At 45.2% G+C, this 23,147-nt stretch overlaps 1 protein-coding gene across 1 annotated transcript; it reads left to right on the top strand.

Moving 5' to 3' along the window:
* Positions 1 to 8,685: 8,685 nt before the first annotated feature.
* On the top strand, positions 8,686 to 9,539 carry LOC136488501 (expansin-A31-like). Its single transcript, XM_066485422.1, has 2 exons — positions 8,686 to 8,809; positions 8,908 to 9,539. Exons 1-2 carry the CDS (start codon positions 8,692 to 8,694, stop codon positions 9,537 to 9,539), a joined length of 750 nt encoding a protein of 249 aa, XP_066341519.1. The 5' UTR covers positions 8,686 to 8,691.
* Positions 9,540 to 23,147: the final 13,608 nt, after the last annotated feature.

The raw sequence follows: 23,147 nt of genomic DNA, 5'->3' as shown, positions 1-23,147 counted from the left end.
GGCAGGCTCTATTATTGGATCTTGTTCAATCTCCATGACCTCAGGCCCGGACGAAGCGGTCGGTTGGTTAGCCCCCGAGGCTGGATCGGGCGGACCATTGTGTGCCTACCCTGACCTATCATAGCACACTGAGGGCTTGTGTTGATCACTGATGAAGACACCCGTTAGCACCGGCTCTTGGTCGGATGCCGCCTTTGCTAGCGCGTCGGTCACCTCATTGAGGTGCCTCGGGATGTGATTGAACTCAAGGCAATCAAATTTGTCCTCTAGCCATCGGACTTCTTGGTAGTATGCCGCCATCTTGGCATCGTGACATCTTGACTCCTTCATGACTTGGTGGACGACCAGCTAGGAGTCGCCCCGAACGTCGAGGCATCGGATGCCCTACTCGATGGCGATGCGTAGGCCGTTGATGAGTGCTTCATACTCAGCCACATTATTGGATGAGGGGAAATGGAGATGAACCATGTACCTCATGTGTACCCTGAGGGGTGATACGAAGACCAACCCTACGTCGGTGCCCTTCTTCATCAGTGATCTATCAAAGTACATCGTCCGGTACTCTTGGTCGATGACCGCCGGTGGCATTTGGACCTTGGTCCATTCTGCGATGAAGTCCACCAACACCTGGGACTTGATAGCTATTTGGGAGGCATGCGTAATGCCCTGATCCATCAACTCGAGTGCCCATTTTTTGGTTCTTCCCATGGCGTCCTGGCTTTGGATGACCTCGCCAAGGGGGAATGACTTCACGACCATCACCGGGTGTGACTCAAAGTAGTGGCATAGCTTCCTTTTCATGATGAGGACCGCATACAGGAGCTCCTAGATTTGGGAGTAGCGGGTCTTAGAGTCGGATAGTACCTCGCTGATGAAGTACATAGGGCGCTGCACCTTGAAGGCGTGCCCCTCTTCTTCCTGCTCCACTACCAGAGCGGCGCTGACCACTTGTGTGGTGGCTGCGATGTAGAGCAGGAGGGATTCCCCATTGGTTGGAGAAACCAAGATCGGGGCCTTTGTCAGAAGCAGTTTTACCATGTCAAGTGCCTCCTAGGCCTCGGATGTCCATTCGAAGCGGTCGGCTTTCTTCAAGAGTCGATAAAGAGGGAGACCTCATTCACCGAGGCACGAGATGATTCGGCTGAGTGCGGCGAGGCACCCTATAACTCGCTGAACCCCCTTTATGTTCTGAATCGGGCCCATCCTTGTGATGGCTGAGATCTTCTTTGGGTTGGCTTCGATGCCACACTCAGAGACGAGGAAGCCGAGCAGCATGCCCCTCGGGACCTCGAAAACACACTTCTCGGGATTGAGTTTGATGCCATTCGCTCGAAGTTTTGCAAAGGTCTGCTCAAGATCAGCAACGAGGTAGTTAGCCTGTTTGGACTTAACCATGATGTCATCAACGTAGGCCTCAATGGTCCGCTCAATGAGGTCCGTGAAGCATTTGAGCATATAGCGTTGGCATGTAGCCCAGCGTTCTTCAGATTGAATGGCATTGAGACATAGCAGAATGATTCAAAGGGGGTGATGAAAGATGTCGCAAGCTGGTCGGACTCTTTCATCATGATTTGATGGTACCCAGAGTACACATCAAGGAAGTAGAGGGTTTCGCACCCTGAGGTAGAGTCGACTATTTGGTCTATGCGCGGCAAAGGAAATGAATCCTTTGGGCACGCCTTATTGAGACCTATATAGTCAACATACATCCTCCACTTCCCGCTCTTCTTTTGTACAAGGATGGGGTTGGCTAACCACTCTGGGTGGTATACTTCTTTAATGAATCTAGCCACTGAGAGCTTTGCTATCTCCTTGTCGATGGCCCTGCATTTCTCCTCGTCGAAGCGGCGTAGACGTTGTTTCACCGGCTTAGAGCCTGGTTGGATCTTCAAGGTATGTTCGGTGACTTCCCTTGGGATGCCTAGCATGTCCAAGGGTTTCCACGCAAAGATGTCTCTGTTAGCGTGGAGGAACCCGACGAGCGTGCCTTCGTATTTAGAGGAAAGTGTGGTACCAAAGTGCACCGTTTTACCCTCAGTGCTCCCAGGGTCTACGAGGACTTCTTTAGAGCCCTCTACAGGCTCAAACAATCCGGTCGACTTCTTGGCGTTGGGTACTTCTTCAGTGACCTCCTCCTTGAGAGCGGCGAGCTCTCTGGAGGTGACGATTGCTGTGGCGTGACCACATCATTCGACCTCGCACTCATAGGCACGCTGGAAGAAGGTGCTGACGGTGATGACCCCTCCGAGGCCCGATAGTTTTAGCTTGAGGTATGTATAGTTGGGGACGGCCATGAACTTCGCATAGCATGGATGTCCTAGGATGGCGTGGAAGGTTCTAGAGAACGTAACCACCTTGAAGGTGAGGGTTTTAGTCCTATAATTGAACTGATCCTCGAAGGTAATGGGCAGATCGATCTGCCCAAGTGGCATGGCCTGCTTCCTGGGCACGATGCCGTGGAAAGGTGCTCAGGTTGGGCGAAGGCATGTCCAGTCGACGCCCATTTTGTCGAGTTTATTGGCATATATGATGTTGAGGCTGCTGCCTCCACCCATCAGTACTTTGGTGAGCAGCTTTGAGCCAACGATCGGGTCGACCATGAGCGGATATCTCCCCAGATGTGGGACGCTCTCTGGATGGTCAGTCCGATTGAAGGTTATGGTGGACTCTGACCACCAGAGGAAGGGACGTGTGGCCGGTTCAGCCGTATAGACCTCACGGCGCGCGACCTTCTGATGGCGTTTGGAGTCGTAGACTGCTGATCCTTCAAAGATCATAAGGCAGCCATCTAGCATCGGAAAGCCGTCGTCCTTCTCCTCAGTGTCATCCGTGGTGGGGGTAGGGTCCTTTCCGTGCTCCCCTTTGTTGGAGCCTCTAGATAAGAACCACCACATGAGGCTGTAGTCCTTGAGCAGATGCTTAACCGGGAAGGCATGGTTCAGGCACGGCCCCTCGAGTAATTTTTTGAAGTTGTTCGGAGTGCCCTCCATGGGATTCCAACCACCCTTGCAGTCAACAGCGGCCACGAGCGAGTCCTCGTGCCGTTGATTCTTGTTCTTCCTTTTGGTGGAATGATTGGAAGCGCCTTTGTCGGCACCCTTATCCCACCTCGCCTTGCCGTCAAGATGATCGAAGATTGCTCCGACTGCTTCTTCTTCTGAGGCATGGCTAGTGGCGATATCTAGGAGTTCCTTGGTGGTTCATGGGCCCTTGCGTCCTAGCTTATGAACCAAAGACTCGTAGGTAGTCTCGGATAGGAAAGCCCCTATAACATCGGTGTCGGCGATGTTAGGTAGCTCGGTGCACTGCCGAGAGAAGCGCCAGATGTACCCATGGAGGGTCTCATCGGCCTTCTGATGGCAGTTTTTGAGGTCCCATGGGTTCCTAGGGTGCTTGTATGTGCCCTAGAAGTTCCCCACAAAGATCTCCTTCAGGTCTGCCCAACTCTGGATTCTATTGGACGACAGGTGTTCCAACCATGCTCGTGCTGAATCGGCCAAGAACAGTGGAAGGTTGTGGATAATGAAGTCATCATTATCTGTACCACTAGCTTGGCTGGCAAGCCGATAGTCTTCGAGCCATAGTCCGGGGTTTGTTCCCCAGAGTACTTCGGGATGTTGGTTGGTGGCCGGTACCTTGGCAGGAAGGCAGCGTTGAGGATGTGTCGTGCGAAGACCCAAGGGCCTGGTAGACCAGGGCTCAGACTCTGGTCCTCATCGCTGTCATAGCGTCCGCCGCGATGAGGATGATAGCCACAGCTGGCTCCCTCCCTTGGATCGCCGTGGGTACGCCTACAAGCATTGAGAGTGCTATGTGTGTCGCGGTTTCGACCAAGACGCTGACGCACCGGGACTGTGGCATGCTGCTTGTCGTCCTATGGTGCTTGGTGGACTAACGCGTCCCTGGCGGGACGTCTAGAGAGCGTGCATTGGCTGGCGTCAAGCTCACATCACCGAGACAACGAGCTCTCTGCCTGCTGCGCCACCGCACGCTCGAGTAGCGTGTGAATCTCGTGGTGGGCTCGACGATCCTCTGACGTTGTGGCCTCTAGATGGCCATGGAGCAAGGCCATTGTGGCGGCAATGTTCTGACTTGCCCGAGCGAAGCGAGGAAGGGCTTCATCATCGGCGATGATCCTTCAGTTTACATCACGGGCCATGGCCCGTGTGCACCCACCGTCTCCACGGTGTTCGATCTCCTGATAGAACTCCATGTATTCCTGCACAAGCTAGAGTCGCACTTCCTCGATCTCCCTCTATCGGGCTTTCAGCTGCTCCATGCCCATGCGAGGTGGGGCCACTGTCTCCCCTTCGGTTTCATCGCCGAGGTTGCCCATCGGGGTAGCCTCCTCCATGGGGACGCTTTTGACATGTCCTTCAGAGGTACCAGTCATGAAGCATTCCCGAGAGGGGTAATGCTCCCCCTGCTAGAGTCAGAGCCAGAGGACGACCCCGGCTCCTCTGTGAGGAGGTTGTGGAGAGATTCTGTGACGTGTTCGATCACCCCCACGAACTCATTGTTCGCGGGCGGCAGGACCATGCATCGTGCCATAAGGTGGCTAACGGTCGCCGCAGTGTTGCGAAGACCGAACGGAAGCGCTATCGGGGCGCTCCGTATGTGGGGTTCCAGAGAGTGGGATCCTCCTCCGGCAAACCGCACCGTGTCATTGGCATCGGAAAGGGTGAGGCGGTGCTGGTCCTGCCTAGACTGCTGGGGTCCTAGGGAGACACCGAGCTGGTGCTAAAGCCTCTCATAGTTGAGGCCGATGGAGGGCAGAGATTGGATGGCGGCGTGAGCCAATGCTAACTCTCCTCCCACCGTGATGTTGAAGTCTAAGTTCCTAAAGCGCACGTGTGCGCTTAGGACCCAGCTGATTCCGTGGCTAGCCATCCATGGCCTGATGTTAATGTTGGAATGCACAAAGGTCCCCTACCTGGCGTGTGAACTGTCGGTGTTTCGAATAAACACCAACTAGTAAATTTATATTTGTTGCGCGTTGGGCCCAGAAGGTATGCTAAAAGACACAAGGTTCAGACTGGTTAGGGCAGAATGTCCCTACGTCCAGTTTGATGCTGCTGCTTGTATTATTAGCACTGAAAGGTTCATAGTAGAGGGTACAAACGGTCGAGAGAGGGACAGGTCCCAAGTCTCTAATGGAAAGGTCAAAATGATGCCAAGAGCTTGGTTGCTGCTTAGCTGTGTGTTATGTGATGCGTTGTGTGTTGAATTGATCCGTCCTCTTAGTGGGGTGCCCTGCCCTCCCTTTTATAGACCAAGGGGGAGCAGGGAATACAGATGGGAGAAAGAGGAAAAACTGAGGCAGAGAAGGTCCTTCGAAGGTGTCGGGTCTTCCTTCTCCTTTGAGCCTACCCTGCTGACATGGCAGACGGTGCCAGTGATGGCACGTTCACTGATCCTGATAGGACCATGCTCTGGCTTCATTCGGCAAGTGGTCACGTCCCATCCCACTCCGGCGGGCGGTGCGGCGCACCAGGGTGCCGAGCCGTGACCCTATGGGGAGCAGACGGCGTAGAGGCCCCACGTTCCTTACTGTAGATGACATGAGTTTCCTTCTTGGACCATAGCGGTTGTCGTATGTTTCTGTCAGGATTCCTGTCCGAGGGCAAATGTCGGCGCCCATAACACTGTAGGACAAATGTCGGCGCCCACAACACTGTTTGGGCCCTGACATGCCTGGAAGGGCTTAAAGCGCCTGTCTAGTCATATCCTAATGGTACTTCGCTGTAGGCGTGCAGGGTATGGTCCTCGATATTGCGGTTGACTTGAGTGTCCCGCCTTATCTGCACGCATACTTATGAAGGAGTAGCGCATAGACGTCAGGCGAGGCGGAGTCTGCCCTCGAACGTTGGGTGAGGCGGAGCCAGCCCTCGGACGTAGGGCGAGGCGAAGCCCTGCCCTCGAATGTCGGGCGAGGCGGAGTCTACCCGGGATGTCGTGCAAGGCGGAGCCCAGCCCTCAGATGTCGGGCGAGGCAGAGCCTGCCCTCAGACGTCAGGCGAGGCGGAGCTAGCCTGGCACATCGGGCGATGCGGAGCCTAGCCCTCGGACATCGGGCGAGGCGAAGCCTGCCCTAGACGTCGGGTGAGGCGGAGCCTAGCCTTCGGACGTCGGGCGAGGCGGAGCCTGCCCCCAGATGTCGGTCGAGGCGGAGCCTGCCCTCAGACGTCGGGCAAGGCGGAGCCAATCTTCAGTCGTTTGGGCAAGAAGTGTAGCTGCGTTCTTGTCTGTTCGGAACCATTAACGTCTGACGTTATTAACTCCTCCTCTTTGAGTACCCCAGTATTAGGTCCCCGACAATTTTTTTGAAGCCTTTTTATTGGAAAATATAAGGAGTTATGCAAAAAAAAAAAAATTACCCATGTTTTGCATGTGACTTGACACACTCTGCTTGTATGATGTTTTTTCAAGATGTTAACCTGTAAGGAGCTTCCCTACTAGATACACCCTTGTGGGGATATATGTTAAAAGAGACATAAGAGTGCTACATCAAAGGTTCATCACCACTTAAGACAAATACTATAGAGGATCTCAAAAATCTAAGGGAAACACTTGAATTCATATATTACACATTCGTTAATGGTTTTGGTTCTGAACTACTAGTATAAACTTTGTCTTCTTGTGTTGGAATTGACATAATCAGTAATTTTAATATCTTTGTAGAATTGTAGTGCAATAAGTTATTAGTAATACTAAACTCTAAAACTGCAAAGCAAATTATCACAAAGATAACAAAATATGTGAATGTAGCGTGATGTGTCTTATGAGCAAAAGTAACAAAAAGTTGATTAATTGAGATGGATCCCTAGTTTTTGTCTTGTACCTAGATGTTAATTGAATCAATATCTCCAAAATCTATAAAGCAGCCCTTCTAATGTATTTGCAAAATTAGACCACTGCACTTTAATCTTACCTCTCTTTTTTAAGGTGTGAAAAGCACAACTGTGTATAATGCGCTATGGAAGACTGTCTGCTATACCTACCTTGATCTATCTTGAGCTACCATATATGTGGAAAAATAATAGTATAAGCACATGGTCCTATTGGTTATTAAAATAACTTGGGAAATGAAGTGCGAAATTGGTTCACAGCATCAGCTAAATCAACAACCTACGCCACCGGAAGTGAACTCCAACAAGTATTCTACATACGGCTATTAATGATGTTCTTAGGTACGACCATTTTCTGAAGCGCTAACTCCAGATTGCCTTCATGATGGGATGGAATTCAATCAAATGATCACAAAAGCACATGATCGTAGCAAAACATCATCCAAGAATGGCCTTGCACATTTCAATGATTGATTCAACAACCCATATATTCTTCTAGATCTATTCATCCAAGATGATCAAGCAATGCCCCTAACTAACTAACTCATCATCAGGGTCTATCTAAGCTAGCTTAGCTGAATTTGTCAATAGCGGTGGATTATATAGACAAGTATGAGTAGTGGAACATTCATTACTAGGTCATGACCTGCATGGACTCGAACCCCTAAATTGTTTATTTACCGGATAGATTAAGAAGCAACTCCAATGGGCAAAGCTCGCTAGATAACAATAATTAGCTCATGCAAGCAGGGACAGATCCAGGATAAATGTTAGGGGGCTTCTTCAAACTCTAGACAACTTCGGCCTCTACTCAAGGACCATCCATGGCAAAAAAATTTTGGGGGGCAGGGGGCTAGGGGGGGGGGGGGGGGGGGGGGGGCTCCATGGGTCTGGCGGCGGTAGGGGGGCCTAGAGCCCCGCCCGCCCCACCACTGGATCAGTACCTGCCTTCTAGTTACTCCTGTTCAGAATGACAAATATACTTTGATCAGGTAGAAGTCAAGTTTTGTAAAGTTTGTTGGATCAACAATTAATCAAATTATATATGAGTTTAGGACTTAAAACTTGTATCGGTAGATTTGTGTTCGTAGTGCCTTTAAGGTAACATCGATTTTTTAGCAATAGACATATATTGTAAGATAAATTTGGGTCACAATCTATTTTGTTTGATCAAAATGCGCTTATCATTCCTGAACGGATGGAGCGAGTAACAGCTAGGCGTGGACTGATGCGTTAAGGTAGTTACAACTTACAACATGATGCATGTATCGGTGACGGTGACACATCTCGGTAGCCACGAACAAAACAAATTGATGTTCCGGAGCGGTTGCGACGTTGATAAGAGTTTCAACGAACTAATGTGGAAAGAATTCGGGTTAGTTGATAGTTCTTTGCTAACCTATATATTATATAGGCTAATCATTAGCATATGAAAACGTTGATAAATTAAATTATTAAAGCAATTGTCCATGATTAATTCCAGCTCGAAAGTCAGGCCTTGGAGCTTAGCTATCGTCGTGCATGAGGCACCTGCATACATATGCATGTGCTTGCTTCGATGGAACACGGCCCGAATTTCCTTTGTTCTGCCTAAGGTACGGTGCTCTCTGACGCGCTCAAGGCACGACCATCATTCCCTAATCGATCGATATCCCCACGGCCCCACCGAACCTATCGTGAGTTGTCGCTCTCTTTCCTCTGGTTTGCCCCTCCACTGCTAGCTAGATCATCCACTATTTAAGCACTGACCTGCCAAAGCCATGCATCTCATCTCATCGCACAAGTCCAGAACTTGTACGGTTGATCTCTCCATTGCCAATCCACCTCGATCGTAGTCGTAAAAATGAACAGGTCCCTGATTTTGTGCGTAGCCTTCTCGGCGTGCCTAGCGCTCGCCGCCGCGGGCTGGTCTCCCGGCACCGCCACGTTCTACGGCGGACCCGACGGCTCCGGCACCATGGGTAAGCAAAGCTCTTAATAATTGTACATTGCATCCATTGATTCTAGCGCAAGAGCTATGCACATTTTGCTAACTGCGAGCATGCACGTACCAATGCAGGTGGCGCGTGCGGGTACGACAACCTGTACAACGCCGGGTACGGCGTCAACAATGCGGCGCTGAGCTCAACGCTGTTCAACGACGGCGCGTCGTGCGGGCAGTGCTACCTCATCACCTGCGACACGTCACGTCCGGGCGGCCAGTCCTGCAAGCCGGGCTACTCCATCACGGTGTCCGCCACCAACCTGTGCCCGGCCAACTACGCGCTCCCCAACGGCGGGTGGTGCGGCCCGGGCCGGCCCCACTTCGACATGTCGCAGCCGGCGTGGGAGAACATCGGCATCTACGGCGCCGGCATCATCCCAGTCCTGTACCAGCAGGTCAAGTGCTCGCGCACCGGCGGCGTGCGCTTCAGCATCGCCGGCTCCCAGTATTTCCTGCTCGTCAACATCCAGAACCTCGCGGGCAGTGGCTCCGTGGGCGCCGCCTGGGTGAAAGGCGACAACACGGGGTGGATCCAGATGTCCAGGAACTGGGGCGCCAACTGGCAGGCGCTCGCTGGGCTCGTCGGCCAGGGGCTCAGCTTCGCCGTGACCAGCACAGGTGGGCAGTACATCCAGCTCCTCAACGTCGTGCCAGGATGGTGGCAGTTCGGACAGACCTACACCACAACCCAGAATTTCTACTACTAAAACCTGCAAGCAGCAGAGTGCTTGGATCTTCCTGTCGCCGTTTCTTGTGGTTCGGTCAAATGGCTAGCTAGGGTGGGGCCTGCTCTTAATTTCATTCAACGTTGTAGATATGTTGTCAAAAAAATAAACGCTGTAGATATATTTCTTGAATTTTAGATATCTCTTTCAACGTTGTAGATATATACTTACTATACACTATACCTGTACTCCATCCGTCACAAAATAAGTAACGTTTTTTATTTTTAGACTTTTTGTTTGACCGTTATTAAAAAAATTTATATAAATATTATTTGTTTTATTATAACTTATTTTATTGTTAGAGATATTTTAATAGTGACTTATTTATTTTATTATTTGCACAAAAAAATTGAATAAGACCAACGGTCAAACAAGGAGTCTAAACGTAAAAATGTAACTTATTTTGGGACGGAGCTAGCATATGCTATCCGAGAACGTGCACTCCACATGTTTCATTCAGAAATCTTACTGGCTAATAACTACGGTTAGTTTCGGCACTTGCCTTCTGCTGCTGCTGAGCCACCATTTCATGGATGGCGTCGACGGCGCCGTTCTGCTGTCAGGCATTCACATCTGCGCAGTTAAAGGAACCATATGGCACAAGAAAGTCCAAGGGACGTGATAGATGCACATGACAGGCAGTTATGGAACCCGACCACTGGCATCGTCAACCACCACAGACGACACCCGCGCCGCTGACCCCTGAAAGAAAGCGTTACATTACATCAACTTGGAGCCGATCCAAGTCCACGCCGGCTGCATTGGTGCCATAGAATGTGCCAAGTGGAAAGCCGAAGCACATACTACATGATCTTATCAAGTTAATCTGTAACATGTTAACTAAAGCTCATGGTTGGTTCAGCATTCAGCTATCGCTAAATTATAACAAGCCATAATGAGATAACTCCAACACCTTTGGCTGTGTTTAGTTCGCGAAATTTAGGAATTTGGCTATTGTAGCACTTTCGTTTTTATTTGGCAATTAGTGTTCAATCATGGACTAATTAGGCTCAAAACGTTCGTCTCGTGATTTCTAACCAAACTGTGCAATTAATTTTTTTCGTCTATATTTAATGCTCTATGCACGTATCGCAAGATTCGATATGATGGCTACTGTAGCACTTTTTGGAAAACTTTTTGGAACTAAACATAACCTTTGTTCTAAAAATCCTTCTTTCTTTTTTCCATCCAAAATAATCATGCGCTCGACGACACATCTCTCTTCACTCAATCTGAGCGAGGTCCATTAAAATTGTCGTCAAATGGTGGATCACACAAGAAAAAGCCAGGGGTTACAAGAGCCTTAGTAGCACCTCAGATCCTAAGTTTGACTCCTCGTGGGAGCGAATTTTTCTAGATTTAACGATGTTTGTGCTTTCAGTGATAGACAACGTTTCCGTCGTAAGCAAGACGTTTGTGGTGACTTCATCAATCTCGAATATTTATCGGCCCAATCTTTGAAGATGCTCAAAGTGATAGCGTGAGTGTGCATGCGTTGAGAGTGTATGAGTTTTACTATGTAATCGCAAAACAAATAGTCACCTGAGTACCCAGTTATGTTGTTAAACTATTCCAAAAAAATATGTGGTTAAATGTGATTAAGCTTGCGGAGAACATTCATTACTTAACATGGTTTATTTGGACGCGGAAAATTAGAGTAATTTGTCATTGTGATTAAGGAAATATTACAATTACTTACCGGAGATGCCAACAAAGAGTTAATGTTTTTTTTGAATAATTCACACAATCACACAGTACGTGGGTACAAAACAAATATAACAATCGATTTAGTTATAATAATAACCATCTAATCTACTATTCGTGCTTCACAAATATCCAACTTTTTTCAAAAAAAAAATAAATAAATAAAATAAAAGTAACAACTAAATTTGCACTGGAATTATTACAATTAAACTAATATACCCCTCAATTGATGGTCAAAATTACCCTCTATTTGTAAAAAAATGTTAAATGTCCATAAATTAGATATATTTGTAAATTACTCATTTTTATAATAACTAATATATAAAAATAATCTAATGCAAACATATGTAATATGTCATCATCGATATCATTGTACATGCATGCATAAAAGATAAACATATATTTCTATATTTCAATAGCCAAGTGTTACTTCAACAACACATATATTTAACAATTCATTTAAATCAATATACATGACAATAATTTGTCCAAGTTGTTACATTATAGATATTTATACAGTTTGACCAATATATTTATCACATAATTTTGAGCACTCTATTTTTTTTAAAAAAAATTACCACACATATAACTAGAAGGATACTCCGCGCACATTGCCACGGAACTTTCTTAAAAGTAGCAAGCTATGTAATAAGAAACTATATAAGTAAAAACTATTTAGTAAGTGGACCGTAGTAAAGCCCTTTTCTATTTGAATGATTCATAATCATTTAGGAGTACCACAGTAAAGCCCTTTTCTATTTGAAAATGTAAGCGCATGCCCAAAATTCAAATAGTAGTGGTTTAACCTCTAGTACTTTTTCGATCCATAGAACATGGAACATCAAATTTTGTGCAAACTAAAAAGGCTGGATAGTTGCAACGAAGTAAACAAATAAGTGAGTAATCACGTTAAAACTGTAAGGACAAACTCAATATAGAATGAAATTGAAGAAAATGGATGATTACGTAACTATGAAGTAAAAGCTTAGCAGCATCCTGGAAAAAAGGGAGAAATTCCTAGACTACAATTTTGAGAATATAATTTGTAGAGGGAATTGATTCTCTAGCAACGGAGGAAGAGGAAGAATGTGCAGCCTTACTCCTGAATTTGTTGATGGCATCTGCTGCATACATGGTGCCGATTGGTTTGCGTTCGCCTCTACACCATAGTAGACAACCAGGCACGGGAACCAGAGGCGAGGAGATATAGAACATATGCTGCAGTCGAGACTATGCGTCAAGCTGCAGTGGCTTGGGTCGAGGCAAAATATATATGGCATTGGGGAGAGGAAGTGGTGTGGTGGAATTTCAATCTATTGTGTGGAGTCGCATGTTGTACATGACGAATAAATACTATTACTATTACGTGACCCCTTGGCTCCTCGATGGTTTTGCATCAATTATTTTGAGGTCTCTTCATTTTTTGATGATATTTGGTGGAACTGTAAATTGAGCTTACCTTGAGATGATGTGGCATCACGGAATTGCAAAAAAATATTGTAGCGGGGTTTTGGTTTATAAGAGTTATAGATAGATTTTTTGATAGACGAAAAACGAAAACAAACATCTCGAGCAGTACAGGAGTGAAAGGAACAATGACCTCAGCAAGGGTACGAGTGCGACCCAATAAACATGAATTGGATTACTAAAAACTTTTCAAACTAGAGCTTAACTAGATTCTATAATAAATAAAAAATAACTATCTTGCAAAATGTGCACCTGTATGTCTATCTAGTGTCTCTTTTTACGTACCCAGCCCAGGGACGGAGCCAGAAAATTGATTTTTTTAAATATTAGGGGAGCCAACAGTATTAAATTTTCAAAATTTATTTTTTAGTGTAAAATTCACATTCATAGGGGGGGGGGGGGGGGGGGGGGGCCTGGGCCGCTGCCCGCCACCGCCCCCCCCACCCACCCCCAACCCCCACCCCCCCCCCCCCCCCCCCCCCCCCCCGTCTCTGCCCCTGACCCAACCACCAGGAGTTGTGCACCCTATGGCCAATCCAATATCAAGTAGTTAAGCTACTCTAAAATAATGTAAAGACTCACAAGGGGAACCATAAATGTGGTAAGTTAAGATCAAGCAAGGGAGGACAAACTCTTGAGACATGGTAGTGTCAGTTGCCAAGCCCACATTGAAGCTTGATAAAGAATATGGCCCCGGTCACCAAGCCTTCTCTAGTCACGGTGTTGGTCTTGCCACCAAGATAAGTGCCACAAGCCACATACACTACCGGAAACCGGCACTTTGCCGAGTGCCGGAGGCTTTGCCGAGTGTATTTTATCGGGTACTCGGCAAAGACGGTCTTTGCCGAGTGCCAAATAAAATACACTCGGCAAAAAAAAAACACTCGACAAAATGCGTCTTTGCTGAGTGCCTTTTTCTGGCACTTGGCAAATATGTATTTTGCTGAGTGCTATTTTTCGGCACACGGCAAAATGCGTCTTTGCCGAGTGCCTTTTTTCTGGCACTCGACAAATATGTATTTTGCCGAGTGCTATTTTTTGGCACACGGCAAAATGCGTCTTTGCCGAGTGTCTTTTTTCTGGCACTCGGCAAATATGTATTTTGCCGAGTGCCTTTGTTTTGGCACTCGGCAAAGAGGCATTTTGCCGTGTGCATTTTTTTTGGCCCTCGGCAAATCAGTTTTTCAAAGCAATTTTTGAGGCCCTAAATGAATTCAAATGAAAAACTTTTCAACTACAAAGTTGTATAACTTCTCAAGATCTACAAAGTTTATTTTGGTCATTTCTTCATTTGACAAAGCGACAATAATGTTGTTCATAAAATCTACATCTCTCATATCTCTCATATTAGTTTCATGAAAGTAGAAGAGAGATATATAAGATTTGTGAACAATGTTACTACCACTATGTCGGATGAACAAATGACCAAAATAAACTTTGTAGATCTTGAGAAGTTATGAAATTTTGTAGTTGGCAACATTTTGATTTGAAATTATCTTGTCATGCAAAAACGACGTTTGAATTTGAAAATTTTAAAATTTGAATTTTTCAAAAGACCTCGAATGGAAAAACTTTCTAAATGAAAATTGTAGATCTTCAAAAGTTATGAAACTATGTAGTTGACAACTTCTTGATTTGAAATCATCTTATCATGCAAAACTACGTTTAAATCTCTCAAATTTGAAATTTGAATTTTTCAAACGACCTCGAATGGAAAAACTTCCTAAATGAAAATTGTAGATCTTGAAAAGTTATAAAACTTTGTAGTTGACCACTTTTTGATTTGAATTCGTTTAGGGCCTCAAACAAGCAATTTACTCTCGGTTTAGTATAATATATGAGGATAGATAACGGAATCGAGACACAAGTGACAGTGTAGTGCAGTGGTAGAGCAGCAGACACGCGAGGGAGATGTCGTGAGTTCGAATCCCACCGGCCGCGTTAGCCGCGAATTTAGCGCAAAAAATGCACCGACTTCGCTGAAGACAGGCGGGCGCTGGCTGGTGGCAGCCTCCCACGAATTTTTTTTTTTGAAAATTTTTACTATTATTTTTGGGTTTTTTTGCATTTTCATTTTGCTGAGTGTAAATTTTTGCCGAGTGCTTTTCCGGCACTTGGCAAAGGCTTTGCCGAGTGCCCGACAAAAAGCACTCGGCAAAGAAGCCTTTGCCGTGAAGAGATATGCCGACACCTCTTTGCCAAGTGCAGCACTCGGCAAAGGCTTTGTCGAGTACAAAACCTTCTTTACCGAGTGCAATTGCACTCGGCAAAGCACGCGTCTGCTGTAGTGATAGACTCACTACTTGCTGCCACAACTCTGTCGTCACCAAGATATCCTCCACTATGTAGATTCTCAGCCAAGGAACCGGTCTCTACGTCCCAAAACTGCAAGTCGTCACTGCACCACCAAGGCTCCGACACACCAAGATTAAGAGGACACAAATAGGCACTCATGCACGAAGCTAAGGTCTAATCACTCATGCACGAAGATAGGCACTTATAAGCACTCACATGATGGATAGAGTGGTACACATTTGCACTAGCTTTCTATAGTTTTAAGGGACTCCACCACCCCACATGATCAGTGGTTCTAGGGTATATATAGCTCCTGCACATAAATCTAGTTATGGCAAAGGGCTTACAAAAATAACACTCACCGGTGTGGTCTATTATGTGCAATTTGATTCGTTTAGCCATTGGAACTAGCCATTGGTCCATGTAGATTGTTTGGTGCTCATCTCTCCTTACAGTTGGACAATCTAGTCCGTTGACATCCTAACCGTATGGAATTCCCATCTTCAGTTGATTGTCAAGTGCTTCTTCGATTATGTAGTTTATGTTCTTCGCACCTAGTCCATTTTGCACGGTGCCCATTTCGAGGTCAGCACAAGGCCTAAGCATTTTGTGGGGCGAGATGTGCCAAAACAAGGCCAGTTTGTATATATATATATATATATATATATATATATATATATATATATATATATATATATATATATATATATATATATATATATATATATATATATATGACCATCCCACAGGCTTTCATCTGGTCATTATTTCTGGGTTGGGCTTGAGCTAGGTCTAGACAGGAGGACATCTAATTTTAATATGCATATAATCAACATAAATACATCAGGCTAGGTTTGAGCCAAGATTTTTTTTCGAGGCTCGTGTTGGGTCAAAATGCATAAGTCTAGTCACTAGAACATTCGGCCGATTGTCGGCTGTGTTCAAATTCTGCAGCCTAGGATTATCTAGTGCTCATTGTTTTTGCTTTTTTGACTAGTTTTTTTCTTCAAATTTTGCACTGATTCTTTACTTGCATCCTTAGGACCTAAATAAACTTGTGAATCACATCTTAGCACATATGTTAGTTTTATTTATTGTGTTGTCATTTTAATTACCAAAACCACAAAGAAACATTGGCATTGAGCCTATGTTTTGTATAAGAAGGTTAGTATATGGCACCTATATATATGTTTTGAGATCTAGCACATGTAGGCGCAAAGATTGATGTGCTAGTTAATCTAGCTACAGCTAGCAGCCAGGAGCTAGAACAACGAAATGCAAGCATCAGAACCAATCATTAGCTCGAGCACGTCAAAAGTCTGGTAGTTATGGGCATGTGCTGATGCACATAAGTCCTGAATACTGGCATAATGACACGTTCCATCGCAGCATAAAGAGTTAATTTAACAATTCAATTAAAAAATTTACAAAACAACAACGTCCCACGGTATTATTCGAAGAAAGAAACCTTAGCCTTCAATTATAACCGAGAAACGACCCTCCGAAATCTGTGCAGATAGCCCTATATTATTTTATGGGTGTTGCCAGTGATACATGGATGACTTCTAGTTAACCAACCTTCAAATTCGTTCCCAAAGTCAAATCCAGATCCTATAGGTATTCATGGGTTACAATTACTAGAACAGATTTGGCACGTCTCGAACAGTATACCTATTCTGCTAACCCCTTTGTTCCTTTAGTCAATCTCGAGATTTGCCGGTTCTAACTCAGTTCTTTGGGGGTGCTCATAGAGGTATGGTGTCTTTACTTGTGTTCATAGGGGTGAGTGTGCGTTCCTATTTGTGAGCATCTGCGTCTGTAACTGGGTCTCACAAAAAAAAACTATAAGTCATTTTCCTCGCCAAAAAAAACTATAAGTCATTTTGGCCTTGGTTTTATAAAGTAGTTTTTACTATTTTGTTAAATATGATGTACATCTAGGAAAATGCAAAACGATGTATAGTTTTGAAAGGAATAGTAATAGTTTCAGAAAGTACACACGCTGTTGAATTTGAAGCCACATTGTTCCTCCAATCATACAAACGCACATGCTCCATCGCTCATTCCATGGACTGAGATACCAATACTACAGAAATGTTTTTTAAGGGCGGCTCGTAACTCTTTGTAGGGATGTTTTGGTCAGCCATCTCTATCAAATCGTCTCTACAAATCATGCATTTGTAGAGGCGGTTTTCGGGCCGCCCCTACAAATTAATTTGTAGGGGCGGCTGGTACTACAGCCGTCCCTACAAATCGATTCGTAGGGGCGACTGTAGTAACAGCTGCCCCTATAATACCTGTATGTAGGGGCGGTTCGGTTTAGAACCGCTCCTACAGTACGTTTTTCCGCAAAAAAAATCAAATTTACAATTCAAATTCGACCAAAACACTGTTTGTTTCCGCGTATTCCATCTAGCGTTCGCGTTGCCGAACGCCCCGCGACCAATATTCCGAACCGCGTTCGCGTTGTCGAACGCCCTGCGACCAACGTTCTGAACCGCGTTCGCGTTGCCAAACGCCCCGCGACCAGCGTTCCGAACCCCTTAGACTACAAGCACAAGAGTATTATATAAACTACAATTACAAGTCCAATTTACAAGAATATATACAATCCATCATTAAATAGACATAATTCACAAGGTAAAACCAATATCAAATTCCATACACATTGTTATCAACATCCTAGAGCTAGTCTTTCAGTCTCACGAAGGTGTTGGTACTGAGGATTTCTACCTAAGTCAGACTCTCGGCCATGGTAGACGCATTTGACGTGTACAATCTGGTCCAATATAAAGTTGCAAAGGTCACCGACGAGCTCTAAGAGTTGGTCATCCTTGTATGGGTCTCTTTTCATTTCTTTCTCTTCTTTCCACTACAAGAGAATAAGTTTCGGTTTAGTATTTCATACCATGTACGAAGTTTTTATACTATGGGTGAAGATGTTCAAACTTACCCTTAAGGGGTGTCTCCTGTAGGCACCGGTGTTACTCATCATAGAACATATATAGTATCCACAATGTACACTCTCAGGCTTTTGTTTGGGGCACTGTATGTTTTGCATATGAAAATATTAAGTAATGCTTTTGATAGCCATGCAATAGAGTACTGAAGAAGTAAGTTACACTTACCGCACATAGTATTTTTTATAGCCAGCTTTTCCTTCCTTGCTGGATCATGCCTTCCGTGATGTTTAGTGACATAGAACCTAAATGCCTTGTTCAAATTATTTTAGCAAATACAACTTGTTAGTATCCAAAAGTGAACATTACAAGTATGTATATAGACATATAAGCTAATGAGGATTATCGATATGTATACGTCTTGAGAATTGATATGAAGTCTTTGTATGTCACCGGGTCCCTATCTATTGAATCAAAGACCCATGCCATGCTCCTCCCGACATCGACGGCTATACAAATCCAGTGGTTGCTGCATGGATTTAATCATAGAACTAGATAAGCTCTTTTGCATCGAATAAAATATATCGAACAAAGCTTTAAGTATAGAGTTGAACTTACTCGAAGTTGTATGGTAGCCATATAGTAGAGTGCTGTTGGAGAATTTTGAAAGCCAAGGCAATATATGCCGCAACCTTAAGGGACTCTTCCCTTAGTTTCGCCGTATGGATATGCTCTTTCTCCTAAAGAGTCTTTGCAACAGCTAGCTCTTTGACATCCAGTTTCCACTGTTTAGGGTAATTAAAATTTGTTTGGGCTATAGCTTGAGGGTCTATATACCCAGCTTTCACACTTGGCATTTGTTTGATAATGTGCACTTGCATTCTACAAATCATGGCATGGGTTAGTTACAATAAAATCCAAAGATTATATTCATATCATATCGGGAGGACAATGACTTACAGGCACCACATGCGAATTAGATTCATCTCCATTGCTCCTAGGTGAAAGCATGTCTGCATGTCATTGAAGTCAAAGACAATTTTCCCAGCTAGGCTTCCAAATATGCTGGTGGGGAAGCATGCTTGTATGAAGTCTATGCTCATTGGGAAAACACGAAAGTACCAATCATGGAACCTTCTCATTCCAAGTGGTAGGCACTAGATGTCCCGGTTTGGTAGGAAGGGCTTGCCTCTTTCATATGTTTTCGAGCAATCCTTTGACCATTTGATGGCATCAACATTTGGATACTGCTTTGCAATTTGGTGGAGTTTGCTAGTGATGGCCTCCTCAGAACCCCGTGATGGGACTTTTTTTAACTTGGTTCTCAGGCTTGAACAGGTCATGGGAATACCACTTGGACACCGATGAGACGTCTTTCATCAAAACATAAACTGGCCTTATGGTGATCGGATGCTTCTTTTGAAGTTCCCATTCAGGTATGTCCTCATCTTCTTGTGCATCACCTTCTTCAGGAGGCACTCGTTGTTCATGTATCGGCTGTGCTTGTTGAGAAGACTGTGGCATCTTATCATGCACTTGCTCGGTATGAGCTGGAGAAGGTTGTGGCATCTCATCAGGCACATGCTCGCTAGGAGACGGGGAAGAATGTGGCATCTCAGGAATGTGGTGGTCACGAGACGGTGAAAATATCTCCCAGACCTTAATAACTTGCTCCAAATTTGGGAGAGGGGGATGCGGTGAAGAAGCAGTCAATATAATGTCCCATTTGTGCTAGAGGATGAACTGCCCCATAACGTCTCCGATTAACACTAGCCCCTTGGGAGTTACATAGTCTATCCTCCACTGTATTAACTTGGGCTTCACGGTATACACCTCGACCCTAGTGTAGTCCGGCGATATCTTATTATTGTGGTGTAAGCCATTGGGAGGATGTGCCACACCCGTTGCCACCTCCATAATAGTGTTCTACCGGCCGCTGAGAAACACCAAGGTGCAACTAGTTGGTTCCCATATGCGATCGATAGGGGTTGTGGCTGCAGTGGAACCTTGGCTTCTAGGAACTTTTGGAGGGCTGCCAACTAATGCCAGTTCTCCTGGCGGCATCATTAATATCCATGGCTCCGTAGATAGTCCTTGATCCTCTAGTGCCTTTGCAACTAGAGCCTTCACTTGAAGCTCAAGATTAGTCTCCCAGTCTCTGCCATGTTTCTTGTACATGTGCCTATCCTCTTTGAATCCTTGCTTCTAGGTCGTCCTTTTCCTTAGCCCCCTGGTGCGGCCTATGAGCTCCTTGTTTCCCAAGCCAAGGCTAAGCTCGTCCCTTTCTCTAGAAGGATTGAATGAGCCCTTCTCCTTGTCTTCAGCATATTTCAGTATCCTTGATATTGTCTCTTAGGTCTTCGGCTTATTAAACTTAAGATTACCGCCAGATGATTCTGTACTCCTCGCATATATCCAATTCCTTGAGCGTACCTTCAAATTCGTCACATCAATATTCCCAGCAGCTACGGCCTCTTCGTCCATCTTCCTAAACTGCTCTTCCTTGGCATAGTAGCCATCGGGGCCTAGATGATGGTGGTGTTTGTTCCTCTTCGCTAGCTCGGTGTTACGGGCACCAAGCTCCAATGTCTCCGGTGAAGTCTTTTGAGCCACGAGCTCCTCCCATTGACTAGGAGTTATTTTGTCAAACTCATTGAAGGGAGTTAACCCCTTTTGGATATACTTCTTATTGAGCTCTGACCTCCAACGTTAAAATGACTCTCCCATCATCCTGAAAGCATTTTATTACTAGTTCGTGCTTACCCTTCGGAAATCTAAAATTGAGCTTCAGCTGCCTATCCCATAGTTCATTCTTTTTGTTCTCTGGTACCTCTTTCTAGTTAGGGATTGCTGGGTTCAATTTATCTCTTACTAGGGCCCCAATCACATTACGGAATCATCCTCTTAATTCATTTGGCTCAAGGATGTCCCCTACTAGCCCGACCTCCATTATCACATAGCATGCCTTATCTGGATATAGATTTGCTTTTCTATCCACTCGTTTCCTCTTAGGCTTTGTAGTTGTGGTTGTGTCTTGAGGTTGTGGAGCAGAGGCATCGTGATCCGTCTCTGTGGTTGTTGCCTCTGCTCTCCTTTCCTCTACTCCATCTTGTGTAGCGAGATGTCATGGACGTGGACATCGACGTCGTCTTTTCTGAGTTTCAGGAGGGACCTATATACAACAAGTCAAAATGTTAGCAGAGGTAACACAACCAAAGCTTTAGCAAAATTTACAAGCTAAGGCTTTTTCCCTACCTCCTCGTTCGGGTCAAAATCCTTGTCCAAATCTTCCTCCATTGGCCTCCTTCTGGCTTCACATGGGAAAGGATGCTTGGGACTTACATATCCCTCTTCTGAGTCATCATCATCATCATCCTCTTCTTCTTCGCCTTCAGCAGCCTCTCCTGCTCTTCCTTCTGCTCCCCCTTCCTCCCCGTCACACTGCTCCTGAGTAAGCATCACTTCTAGATCCTTTTCTAACTCATTATTGAACTACTCCTAAGTAAGCTGGTCCTCTAGTGCTTGCTCCTCATAGGTTGGCTACTCATCATGCTTGGGGCATCGGGCTGCACTATCTGGTGTCTGCGACATTATTTCATGCTTTGTTCTAATAGATGCAAGAAAGTGTGCTTTAGGTACGTGAGAAGGTATAAGAAATAAAAAAAGGTCTATAAACCAAAGTAGTCCTATAAAATAACAATATATCAAAAAATAAGTAGTAGTAGTAGTAAAGGCCTCAAAAACATGTTAATCATCATTTGATCATGAACTTAGAGCATCAAGGCATCATAACAGAGAAGAGAGGAGAAGGTAATGTAGGGACGGCTGCTAATGATGCCAAGTTCCTCATAAGTTCTTGATCATTAGCTCATATTCCATATAATGTATGAACTTAGATAATTTCATCATTGACAAAACAAAGGAGAGGAGAGGGGAGATTTGGCAAAAAAAGCAACAGCTGCTTAACAAACATAGAGAGGAAAAGGTATAAAAAAAGCAGCTGCTGCTTCCCAAACATAGAGGATAGGAAAGGTGGCAAAAATAGAGGAGAGGAGGGTAGCACAGGGGAGGAGCCGAGGAGGGTAGTAAGTTAGCAACTAGCGTGTAGACTTGAGTAATGTATCGTGCCCAAGGTATGTACACACTTGGGCTGGTGTGGTGGGGGCAGCATGTGGTGCATCCATGGTTGCGCAAGGCGCGACCTGAGGCAACACAGAGCCCAATGAGGCGCACCTGGGGCTCAAACTCAACAAGAAAATCAAAGTCATCAGTGGGGGGAGGCGACCGTGGCTTGGCAAAGGGAAGCTGGTTTCATCAAAGGTGACATGGCAAGCAACAATGACTCTGTTTGAGGAGAGATCAAGGCCCCAGAAAACTTTGTGGTCTGAGAAGTAGCCAAGAAAAACACAAAGGGTGGAGCAGGCACAGCAAGCACCAAAGATGGAGAGAGCAGGCATAGCAAGCACCAGACAACAGCAGAGAGGGAGAGAGCAAGCATAGCAAGCACTTGCCTTGCCCTATGCTAAGTCCTTCGGCTGTTTCAAATCGACCTCGAAGGGCTACCCGAAGCATAGAAGAGTAGCCAGAAAAGAGCAATTCAGTCGAGCCAGAAAAGAGTGAGATAGAGACATAACAGAGTAGCAAATATAGGAAAGCAGAGTAGTAGTAGTTAGATAGTAGTAGCTGCACTGCAAAGCAAGCAAAAGAGAGGAATGGAGTATAGTATAGAGTAGTAGCAGTAGTAAGAGAGCAGTAGCAGTAGTAAGAGAGCAACAGCAGCATAGTAAACTGACCATAACTGAAGATTTATAAATCCAAATGACATGCAACAGGACAATTTGGAAAGCTTATGAAATTGCCTAAAATTCATTTTCAGACCTCAAGGCATGATTCTAACGTTTACAAGGTCGAAATCATTTAACAACAGAAATCTGTCTTCACAAGACAGAGAGCAGCCAAAACTGGACTCAAACTGTGAACAGCCATATCTCCTAAACTAATTGGCCAAATGCCACCAAATTTTAACACAAGCTAGTTTAGTAAGTTAACTACAACTTTAGTATTCACATGATTCCCAGAAAACACCATTATCAAAGCCTAATTCACCAAGTGCTAGAAACTGTTCAAAATTATAAAAATGCTAAAATTAAATATTTACTTATGTGCCAAACATGATTTCTGACCAAACCAAGTGCATCACAAGTTCACATATGATATAAGATCA

The sequence above is a fragment of the Miscanthus floridulus genome, chromosome 1 (genome assembly GCF_019320115.1).
Source record: "Miscanthus floridulus cultivar M001 chromosome 1, ASM1932011v1, whole genome shotgun sequence".
NCBI lineage: Eukaryota > Viridiplantae > Streptophyta > Magnoliopsida > Poales > Poaceae > Miscanthus > Miscanthus floridulus.
Note: the sequence above shows the minus strand (reverse complement) of the source record. Positions and strands in the feature narration are given on the sequence as shown.